The 12,758-nt window shown below is 38.9% G+C and overlaps 1 protein-coding gene across 1 annotated transcript in view; it reads left to right on the forward strand.

The window, feature by feature from the left end:
* Positions 1-247: 247 nt before the first annotated feature.
* LOC119720869 (mucin-19-like) overlaps positions 248-12,758 on the forward strand; it is an 80,365-nt gene continuing 67,854 nt past the window's right edge. The window contains exons 1-4 of the mRNA XM_038190734.1: positions 248-1,349; positions 8,738-8,998; positions 9,377-9,598; positions 9,950-10,306. Of these exons, the coding sequence (XP_038046662.1) occupies positions 629-1,349; positions 8,738-8,998; positions 9,377-9,598; positions 9,950-10,306 (1,561 nt within the window). The 5' untranslated portion in view covers positions 248-628. The remainder of the gene's footprint in view (positions 1,350-8,737; positions 8,999-9,376; positions 9,599-9,949; positions 10,307-12,758) is intronic.

The raw sequence follows: 12,758 nt of genomic DNA on the forward strand, positions 1-12,758 counted from the left end.
GACGTCAGCTGTGGAAAGCACAACTGGTAGAGCTACAACCACAGCTGAAGCTGCAAGTACGGCTTTTCAGACCACAATATCTGACGTAACTACAACTTCTGGTGTGACCACTGATGCTCAGACGACTGCTGCAGAGCCAACTACTGTTGAAATCACTTCAGCACCCCAAACAACTACTGCTGAGATATTCACTACTGCAGGAGTGACTACAGAGTCTGTGTCCACCCCTGCTGCAGACACAACTGCTGATGTCACTTCGGCTGTGGAAAGCACAACTGGTAGTGCCACAAGCACAGTTGAAGCTACAACGTTACCTGGTGAGACAACTGCAGCTGAGATAGCAACAACCTCTAGTCTCACCACTGATGTTGATATAACATCTGCTGTGGAAGCAAGTACAGTTGGAGTTTCTTTAACATCAGAGACAGCCACTGCAGAGATTCTCACAACAGCTGGTGTAAGTACAAATGCTGTGACCATATCTCTTCCTGAAACGACTGTTGCTGATATCACTACAACTGTAAAGAGTACAACTGCAGCTGAAGCTTTTTCCTTGGCTACCCAAACCACTCAAGCTGAGGTTTCTACAACTTCTGGTATCACCACTGGTGGTCAACCAACTGCCGAGATGACTATTTTCGATGACACGACAGCTATGGAAAGCACAACTAGTAGTGCCACAAGCAAAGCTGAAGCTACAAGTACAGTTGTTCAGACCACAGTATCTGGAGTAACTACCTCTCCTGGTGTTACCACTGGTGCTATCATCACATCTACCGAGACAAGTACTGTAGATTCAGAGACAGCTACATCAGCTGGTACATCAACAGTAGCCGAGACAAGTTCTGAGGATAAAGTTACTACAGTTGGTGCCTCAACTGTGATTGGGAGTACCATAACAGTACAGTCTACTGTTGAGGAAGGTACTATCACACCTCCTATAACAACTTCAGCAGGTGTAACTACTATTTCATCTTCGACAACAACTCCAGAAGTAGCAGTAACAGTAACAGCAGCAACTGATTCTGAGACAACTGCTTCAAATGAAACTACATCTGCCGTAACCACCGTTGCAGCCCAAAACATTACTACAGTAGAAACAACAACTATTGTGCCTGAAATAATCACTGAAGCTGCTATCACAACAGTTGACTTTAGTTCACCTTTGCAAAAAACTAGTAAGGCCATTACTGGAACGCAGGTTTCAAGAACAAATGCACCTGAAATTACCACTGGTATAGAGGCAACTACTTCAGGTTACACCATCTCTGGTACTCAGATTTCAACCATTGAAGTAGCCACAAAAGGATTGACTGAGACCACAGCTGCTTCTTTATTAACAACGACAGGTACAGATTTTTTTGCTAATATTAATATGTATTGAAGCAAGTGCAGTTGAATATGCCATAGTTACATAGGTGTGTTGTGTTTTTTATATACATCCTTACTTTTTGTTTAACTTTTTGATTGTTTTAAGAACACTGTTTAGTTTTTCAGAAACAACAAGACCAGCAATTCTTAGGTCACAAAACGTTTGTTTTATACCATTCATAAAATCCAAATCTTAACGCTACAAATGAGGCAAAACTCCATTTGTGCTCCTTATCCTGACACCATTAATGAAGCACAAGAAAAGTAACAGGTGTAACAGTGACACACACACACTGTGGCTTTTTAATTTGTACTTGCTCATTTGTATGTAAAGATTTTACACAATCTATTCATTTATTCATCTTGAATCATTTCATCGTATGCATGCTCTGTGTTTCTGTGTTATATTTGTTTATGTTTGTGTTTTTCATTTATATTCATTTTCAAATTCATGTACAGATTGATACTTTGCATGTCTTTTAGAAGTTGAGTTTTTTTTCTACTTTCGTGGGTATCTGCAGAAATAAACATTTGAACTTTTATATATACTATCTTCATTTTACCCAGGTTACTTTAGCATAGTAAGGATTAGTTTACAGGATTACTTTACAGAATTGTTTAATTCTGCAGATACAATGAAGCAAATCAGGTATCAAGTATACTTAAAACCAAAACCTATATACAGTGGGTGAATTTGAAAATGAAACATTAGAATTTTCATTATTGTCTATACTGCTCATTTCCATGAACTTACATGTTGACATTCACTTCCTTTGTATTGTGCTCCTAACTGAACCCATTATTTGTACCTTTACTGCCCAAACCAACTTGCCTATTACTCCATATTCCATCAAAAACTACTTCCTCATGGTTTATCAATTCATCCGGGAATTAATATTATGTAATAAAATGTATTACTAAGGGAATAAATATGTGCTTGGCCGATTTTAAACGAATACATTTAAAACAGGCTTGGGGCCTGGACGAAGAAGGCGAGGGACATTATCATTGACCAGGCCCCAAGCCGGTTTTAAATGTACTCGTTTACTGACCAAGCACATAGTTATTCCCATTCGTAAATACCTTCCGGTTAAAAAGTAAAAACAGGTCAAAAATTATAAATTTCCAACGAATTTGTTCAACAAGTTTACTTCATACTGTTTAAACACCCTTCTAGCTACGTTTATACGAAGATTGGCGTGTGCATGGCACATTAATGCGCGATGTGGCGCAGAATGCGGCGGTGCTCAAGTAGTGTGAGTTTAGGACTGAAATATGGACTCTTCGGGAGTATTGCACATGCCTAAGTGAGAACTGTGAACATTCAACCAATAGGACCATCCAACCATAGGAGTCCAAAATGTTAAAAGGTACTAGATTTCATAGGAGTCATATTTCATGTGACACCGGAACATTGTTTAAAACCATCCAGTCTGTGTTTTATCAACTGTTTAAATCCACCCATGTGATGGGCTTTTGACCAGTGGGAATGGGTTACCTGTCTCAGGTATTCATGAATAATTAACACTGTTGTAGATGCTTGTGGATTAATATCTTTTCATCTGTTTGGTTGCATTTTTTCAACTGTGAGGTTTAATATTTAGTTATTTTCCTCTCATCAAACGATATGACTATTAAAGAACTGCTTTATAATCAAATGCTATGTGAATGTGTTCAATTAAGCTTAATATCAGCATCTGGCTTAATATTGCCATCATGATGGTTGAAGCTGTTGAAACACCCATTTCAAGTTGTTGATATTTCTGACTGCTTGGGACATGAAAGTCTAATTGTGAGGCCTTTTTCATTTTCTAACATTTATAATTGTGTGTATCTGCATTTCTTTCATCTTTGGTTGGGAATGTGTTTTAATCAAGTTGTTGGCTGATTAATCTGTAACATTCTATTCTGAACCCCTTGTGTGATACAGACCCACTTCACTAACTCATACATCCAAGATGTTACATTACTCCCTGATTTCCAGTTTGCCTTGGTCATATCCATGGTGACTCACATCCGTGTTGTACTTAAGGGGGCAAAAAGGCCTTCACTGTGTCAGAGTTGACCTATAGTGGTAGAATCATGTCAACGCTGCTTGTGAAATATTGTCCAATTTCATGATATACGAATGGAGGCGGAACACGCAAAATCTTAGACAAACAAAACTTAGTGTGCAAAAACTCCATAAGGTTGTCTAAGGGGGCATGGCTAACTCGCAAACGGCTATAGGTCAATTACACAGAGAATTTCAAATGTGTTTGCTTCATATTATGTCTTCATCTCAAAAACAGAAAAAAAATAGAAGGAACCCCTCTTGTTTTTGCTGGTCACAGGGGGCCAGTCAATATATTTAGTCTTTGTACCTGACTGACTCACTCCCCTATGGAATGTCTAATTGAATGTCTCACTGACTGACTCATACTTAATAATTGCACTTGTTCAAGTCTCCAACTGACTTACTGTTGTTGTGAATGCGACTGTTCACCTATCTCACTGACTGACTCTCACTTGTGAATTAGACTGTTTACCTATTTCACTAACTGACGTGTGTTACTTGATAGTTAGACTTGTTACCTATCTCACTGACTGACTGACTGTCAGTTCTGAATTAGACTGGTTACCTCTTTCCAACACATAGACCTCTACTGTTTATTGTACGAACATTTTAGCAATTCTAGATCAGTTGAATAGGGTTTTGTGCCCTCTGTGACCAGCTTTACAAGGCCTGTCTTGTCTAGTTTGAATCATATTCAAACAAGCTATTGAAACTTAAAAAAACAGACATGGCAAAGTATACCATGGTTACAAAGCAAATCACATTTTGATATTTGTGTATTTCCCTTCCTAACTAAACTCTGCTTTTGTGTGTTCTTGCTGTTCCACATGATTTTCTTTTGTTTGACTTTAAGTCAAATATGGCATATGTTTACAAGAGCAGAAAGTTCTTTCACTTAACGTCTTCTAAATACTAGTTTTGCAATTACTGAGTTGAATTTACTTGCAACTGATCTACATATACTTCATACCCAATGTGCAATGCTTCCCAGTTTGAGAGATGCATTGTACAATGCTTAGTGATCGAAGTACATTGCAACTGAATTTGATGCAGCAAATTTTTGTGGTTTTATTGAATATTTATTCTAGAGATTAAAATTTCTGTAGCCATTAATACTTTGAATCACAATCAACTCTGAGTATGCATTGTTGGCTGCTGTCCTGAAGACAGAGAAAGTCATTCTTCCTGCAGCGAACATTTCAAATATCACTTTTATTTTTGTGCCATTTAAATATTTATATAGTAATGGATGGCTTTGAGGGGGATTCAAGAATATATTGCACCAGCTGTAACAATATTGCCTGAGTGGAAGACAAGTACAATATTGTCATAGCAAGTGCAATATATTCTTGTGTCCTCCGAAAATATAAAGCCATGCAATATTATTATTATTTATATCGGGCTGACCTGTTTTCGCAAAAAATACATTTCAGTATACTGTCTTCATTTCCCCTGTTTCGTCGAATTGTTTTTCACTTACCGAAACAACTTTCATGGCATGAAGCTGCCATTGCGGTTGTTGACAACAGTGTGCGTGTAACCTGGTGCTTGCTGCGGGCGCATCCATGTGCGATGGTACTGCGCGACGCTCGGTTGACTGGTTGTCAACTGAGTTTCTCTGCTCTTGATCTTTCAAGAACCAGCGAAAATGCCCGGATTAGGGCAATATCAAAAGTAACATTGTCTTCATACGGGTACTTTTACTGACATAATATTGCTATCATCCAGGTCCTTTTTTTCTGATAGCAAACAATGCGCTGATTTATTTTTACCGCTGGAAAGCCTGATATAAATAGTAATGTTTAATATTCATTCTCCATGCTCTTGTTTATTTTCTTCCAAGAATGTTACAATAACTTTAATTTGTTACGTACCATGCATTTATCTTGTTTCATTTCATGTGTTTGTTTTAATATTCATGCGTAAAATAGCTATTTTTGACAGTTATTGATGTCTTTTCATATTCTCCATTAATCAATATGTAGTTTGAGTGAATTTGAGATGCTATCCATTTGTTTTATTTGTCCTGTACATAATTATGTTTGCCTCTTTAATTACTCAAAATACAGGATGAGTAAAACAAAAGGGGAACCCAAACCTTAAGAAATCTATTTCATATTTTACAAAAAATTTGTAGCACCAAAAATAAATACGAATGGTAAGTCAATTAAATAATCTTGTTTTAGATGAAAAACTCACTCTAATTGCTCAATTCGTTCAAATTATATCACCATTTAAATGAAATGACCCTAAAATCTGTTTTTGTCCAAAAATTCAATTTCAAGAATTGTCGTTACAATTGTCGGCAAGCATCAGGAGCGATAAAATCCTTAGTTTAAAAGTTTAAAATATTCTACGAAGTCCTTTTGAAGGCCTGTGGATTTTACAAATCACGTTGTTAGCCAAAGCAGGGCTGTTAATAAAGATATAATGTAATACAGTTATAACTATTTTTGAAACAAGTATTCTGTGACATTTTCATTGTTGTTCCAAACAGTTAGAACACACAATAAATTGCTGTTTTTGGACAAACTGATTTTAGGGGCATTTCATTTAAATGGTGATATAATTTGAACAGCTTGAAGTTGAAGTATTTTTTTCATCTTAAAGTAGTTTATGAAATTGACTTACCATTCATAATTATTTTTGATGCTACATTTTTTTTAAAATATGAAATATACATCTTTGGGTTTGGGTTAAATTTTTTGACTTGCCCTGTAAGATCACGCCTCATATTAATAATAATATGTGTATATAATATCATATATAAGAAAAATATGTTAAATTACTATAATATGTATGCATTTTGCCATCTCATTTTTCTTTCTTTGGCCATATTTATATTTTCATTTTCATTCCAGATTTACATTTTGTATTTAAACATAAATATTCAGAAATTCTTGCCTTGAATTTTGTCATTTATTAAGGCAACATTTCTTTAATTTTCATATGTCTTTAGCAAAATCATTTTCCATTATTGTCATTTAATAATTCATGCTTGATTTCACATTTCATTTGAATATCTCCCATAAACCCCTAGATACATACATTTTAATTGACTCAAATCAGCCAAATTGAAAGATTGTGCATTCCAACATAAAATGTGACATATAATGCATCTATTCTGAATCTACATTCACATGTGCATCACTATTAAGCACAATTAGGTGTCTGAATTTGGCTGATTTGTGACGGTTACCATATTGTCTTTCTCATTCATATTTTTTTTTTATATCGGTCTACTTTATAGTGGGTCCACATAAATATTTCTTGTAATTGTCCTCAACACTTTTCTATAATATGAAGGACTTGGTGAGCTGAGTAACAAAATTAAAACTTAAAAAAATCTATGGCCCGTTGCCATAGTAATTTTAGCAAGTTTTTGGGACTCAAAATCTATTTTTAGCTTATTTTAAAAATCGGCCAGCCAAAATGCAAAGTTATATCACACAATCAACTATATCGTTACAAAGTATAATCCTTGCCCTTATTTGAAAAAAATATAATGTTTAAATGTCACCCTTATGCTTTTTTTGCACTTGCAAAATTGTTATTTGTACCCTAGATTTGTCCCTCAAAAAGTCAACTTGCCAGCGGTCTCAGAATATTTTCCTTTTGGATTTAATTAGAGTCAACATTAGTCTTTCCATATCTGGAAAGTTTTGGGGGATTTTATCCTATTAGGCAGTACTTCATCAAAAATTGTCATTTTCCAAAAAAAAAGGAAAAACAGGAAAAGTGAAATTTGAGGTGTTCCTTCCGTTTGAAGTAATAATACACCAAAAATAATACTTTTATGATTCTGGCACCTTTTTCAAATCATAAGAGTGAGTTGTAGTCCTGTGAATAACTCCTACAGAATAAGCAGCATTTTTGGCAGCAAAATATAACTTTTAACCTCCCCCCCCAGCATTTTTAACATTCCATTTTCTGATAATATTTTGTTTAGTGGCATGAAAACAGATGAATTTCAGCTTTTTGGCCCAAATTTAGTATGCGAATAGTTATGGTGCTGAATTATGCTGTGTGGACCCCAACCACATATGTCAAAATCATTTCCATAATCCATACTTAGATTTTGGAAATGACAAATAAATATGAGATATGTTTAGAATGCAGGCTGCATCAGGTGTTAAACCCAGTTTTCAACTTTTTGTCCCTAATTTACAGTGCGGAAAGATATTTTGCTGAAATATGCAGTGTAATGTAAAATGGCCTGTTACTGTGGCATCGACCAAAGAAAAAAAGATTAAGTTCTATTTTGGTTACATGCTCACCAGGTCCTTTCATATTAAAAAAAATACCGAGGACACTTGTATGAAATATTTACGTGGACCCATTCTTAATTGTGTATAAGTTATTATTACAGTGCAAGTATTAATGTACAGAGCAACTGTTTATAAAAAAAAGAGTAGGTAATCACAAATTTTAAGTATTCAAAACGAGCCAAATTCTTAAACAACCTAAAATAATTCGGGGAATTGGTGGGAGGGGAGTAACTGTTATGCTAAAACAAATATGTGACTGTGAACGTTTAGCGTTGAGTGGCATTAAACTGTTGAAAGATTCAGACAGTGAAATCCAATCATAAGATAGCTGACATTTTTTTGACTAATTGCATTCTTTGGTACTGCCAGGTTTTAAACATAAATCATTAGAAAAACTACATACAAAGGAAGAATATTTTTTTCTGTTTCTGTTCATGTCGATAAAGTGCCACCACCAGCAACTTACACCAGAAAAAAATTAAAGACCAGCATGGATTCAAACATGTAGGGAAGTGTGGAGATAGGAATACTCAATTATAGCAACACAATCATTTTGATGCAGGCACAGTTAACAAAAAATATAAGACCATATCAATGTCTCAGTGTGTAAAAGCTTTTGTCAGACTCACACAGACAAACTTACCTGAACTGAACGTCATGCGCAAGATTGTCAAGTTAAAAACAGCTCAGAACTGCAGTCTTTTGGGGGTTCAAAATAGTATGCATGCAGGTATGTATAAATCGTCCAAATGATTAATGTCATTTTCTCATATTTATCTACATTATTGAGCAATGATATTCCTCGTTAACATTCATGATTCATTTGCCATTGTAACTCATCGAATCGATTCAACTTTCAAATGATGGCTCAAAATAGTTCATAGTAAACCATTTTATCAGTTACATTCCAATCATTACTAATTAACTAAACTAAGAAAATCAATTTGGTTCATAATCTTCTGTCATAATTGTAATAATTTTGTTAAAGTACAAGGTGTCAAAAGCTGAAATTATTGTTACATTTATTTATACTTTTCAACAGCTCCCCAGACAAAAGCTGATCAAACCACAAGCGCTGAGGCAACTACTATGACTGAAAGCACCACTGTTGCTGAGACAACTATTGCAGATGTAACGACTACTGAAGTGCAAAAAACCACCGTGGAGGTAACCACTGTCAGCGAAGTAACTGCTCTGCCCGAGTCCACAACTCCAGCACAGACAACATTAGATGCTGACACTACAGCTGTTGCTGTGACAACAATGACAAAGGGAACTACCACGCCAGGCCAGACTAGCAGTGGTGAGTTTACCACAACAACAGGATTGACATCTGTTTCTGAGAGTACAACTTCAGAACAGACAACAGCGGTTGCTGATATGACTAGTGCTGAAACAACTGTTGTTGTCACTACACTTGTCGCAACAACCTCTCTTGAAAAATCAGTGACTACGTCTGCTGAAACTACTTTTGCTGAAAGTATCACTACAGAGCAGGGGGCAACAACAGCTGCACAGACATCAGCTGTTATTAGCACAACTGTGGGAATAACCTCTGACATTGAGACTACTTTGCCAGAAAGAAGTACAGAAGCTGTAACTCAAATAACATCGGAGACAACAATTCCAGAAATAGCCTCAACCTATAGAGCTACAACTGTGGCTGAAACTACAATTGTAGCAGAGACAACCACTCCAGTTGTGACTACACTTGTGGAAACTACTATTGCTGGAGATACGACCACAGAGCAGGGAATAACCACAGCTGCGCAGACATCAGCTGGTGTGAGCACATCTCTTGGAATAACCACTGGTACTGAGACTACTGTTGCAGAGAGCAGTACAGATGCTTTATCCACCAGAACATCCCAGACAACTCCAGAGGTAGCCACAACCGGCACAAGTACCACTGTGGCTGATACTACTGTTGATGTCGAGACTACAACAACCTCTCTTCAAAAATCAGTGACTACATCTGCTGAAACTACTTTTGCTGAAAGTAGCACGACAGATCAGGGAACAACTGCAGCTGCACAGACATCAGTTGGTATTAGCACAACTGTGGGAATACCCTCTGGCATTGAGACTACTTTGCCAGAAAGAAGTACAACAGCTGTAACTCAAATAACATCAGAGACAACAATTCCAGAAATAGCCTCAACTTATAGAGCTACAACTGTGGCTGAAACTACAATTGTAGCAGAGACAACCACTCCAGTTGTGACTACACCTGTGGAAACTACTGTTGCTGTAGGTACGACCACAGAGCAGGGAATTACCACAGCTGCACAGACATCAGCTGGTGCGAGCACATCCCTTGGAATAACCACTGATACTGAGACTACTGTTGCAGAGAGCAGTACAGAAGCTTTATCCACCAGAACATCCCTGACAACTCCAGAGGTAGCCACAACCGGCAGAAGTACCACTGGGGTTGATACTACTGTTGATGTCGAGACTACTACACAAGGTGTGGCTACATCTGTAGAAACAACTGTCTCTGAAGGTATCACAACCGATGAGGTAACAACTACAGCTCCTCAGACATCAGCTGCTATCAGCACATCTACCAAGACAGCTGATGCGGGTGCTGAGACAACTGCAGCAGCTGGTACATCAACAGCGGCCGAGACAACTTCTGAGGATAAAGTCACCACAGTCAGTGCCTCAACAGTGACTGGTACCACAATTGCAGCAGAGACAACTACACAAACCTCTTCATCTGCACGCACTACAGTTGATGAAGGGACTACAATAGGTCCTGCAACAACTACAGCTGCTCAAACATCTGCTGATATTGGCACAACTTCTGGATTAACCACTGAAGTGGAGACAACTGTTCGAGACAGAACCACAGAAGCTGTCACAACCGTGATCTCCCAAACAACTACTGCTGAGATAATCACTACTGCAGGAGTGACTACAAGTTCTGTGGCCACCCCTGTTGCAGGCACAACAACTGCTGATGTGACATCAGCTGTGGAAAACACAACTGGTAGAGCCACAACCACAGCTGAAGCCACCAGTACAGTTGTTCAGACCACAGTATCTGAAGTAACTACAACTTCTGGTTTGACCACTGATGCTCAGACCACTGCTGCAGAGCCAACTACTGTTGAAATCACTTCAGCACCCCAAACAACTAATGCTGAGATAATCACTACTGCAGGAGTGACTACAGAGTCTGTGACCACCCCTGTTGCTGACACAACAACTGCTGATGTGACATCAGCTGTGGAAAGCACAACTGGTAGAGCCACAACCACAGCTGAAGCTACAAGTACAGTTATTCAGACCACAATATCTGAAGTAACTACAACTTCTGGTGTGACCACTGGTGCTGAGACGACTGCTGCAGAGCCAACTACTGTTGAAATCACTTCAGCAGCCCAAACAACTACTGCTGAGATAATCACTACTGCAGGAGTGACTACAGAGTCTGTGACCACCCCTGCTGCTGACACAACAACTGCTGATGTGACATCAGCTGTGGAAAGCACAACTGGTAGAGCCACAACCACAGCTGAAGCTACAAGTACAGTTGTTCAGACCACAGTATCTGAAGTAACAACAACTCCTGGTGTGACCACTGGTGCTGAGACCACTGCTGCAGAGCCAACTACTGTTGAAATCACTTCAGCAGCCCCAACAACTACTGCTGAGATAATCACTACTGCGGGAGTGACTACAGAGTCTGTGTCCACCCCTGTTGCTGACACAACAACTGCTGATGTGACATCAGCTGTGGAAAGCACAACTGGTAGAGCCACAACCACAGCTGAAGCTACAAGTACAGTTATTCAGACCACAGTAGCTGAAGTAACTACAACTTCTGGTGTGACCACTGGTGCTGAGACCACTGCTGCAGAGCCAACTACTGTTGAGATCACTTCAGCAGCCAAAACAACTACTGCTGAGATAATCACCACTGCAGGAGTTACTACAGAGTCTGTGGCCACACCTGTTTCAGACATAACAACTGCTGATGTGACATCAGCTCTGGAAATCACAACTGGTAGTGCCACAACCTCAGCTGAAGCTACAAGTACAGTTTTTCAGACCACAGTATCTGAAGTAACTACAACTCCTGGTGTGACCACTGGTGCTGAGACCACTGCTGCAGAGCCAACTACTGTTGAAATCACTTCAGCAGCCCAAACAACTACTGCTGAGATAATCACTACTGCAGGAGTGACTACAGAGTCTGTGGCCACCCCTGTTGCAGACACAACAACTGCTGATTTGACATCAGCTGTGGAAAGCACATCTGGTAGAGCCACAACCACAGCTGAAGGTACAAGTACAGTTGTTCAGACCACAATATCTGAAGTAACTACAACTTCTGGTGTGACCACTGATGCTCAGACCACTGCTGGAGAGCCAACTACTGTTGAATTCACTTCAGCAGCCCAAACAACAACTGCTGCTGAGATAATCACTACTGCAGGAGTGACTACAGAGTCTGTGGCCACTCCTGTTTCAGACACAACAACTGCTGATTTGACATCAGCTGTGGAAAGCACATCTGGTAGAGCCACAACCACAGCTGAATCTACAAGTACAGTTATTCAGACCACAGTATCTGAAGTAACTACAACTCCTGGTGTGACCACTGGTGCTGAGACCACTGCTGCAGAGCCAACTACTGTTGAAATCACTTCAGCAGCCCAAACAACTACTGCTGAGATAATCACTACTGCAGGAGTGACTACAAAGTCTGTGGCCACCCCTGTTGCAGACACAACAACTGCTGATGTGACTTCGGCTGTTGAAAGCACAACTGATAGAGCCACAACCACAGTTGAAGCTACAAGTACAGTTATTCAGACCACAATATCTGAAATAACTACAACTTCTGGTGTGACCACTGGTGCTGAGACGACTGTTGCAGAGCCAACTACTGTTGAAAACACTTCAACAGCCAAAACAACTACTGCTGAGATAATCACTACTGCAGGAGTGACTACAGAGTCTGTGTCCACCCCTGTTGCAGACACAACTGCTGATGTGACTTCGGCTGTTGAAAGCACAACTGGTAGAGCTACAACCACAGCTGAAGCTAC

The sequence above is a fragment of the Patiria miniata genome, unplaced genomic scaffold (genome assembly GCF_015706575.1).
Source record: "Patiria miniata isolate m_02_andy unplaced genomic scaffold, ASM1570657v1 HiC_scaffold_9, whole genome shotgun sequence".
Classification (NCBI taxonomy): Eukaryota; Metazoa; Echinodermata; class Asteroidea; order Valvatida; family Asterinidae; genus Patiria; species Patiria miniata.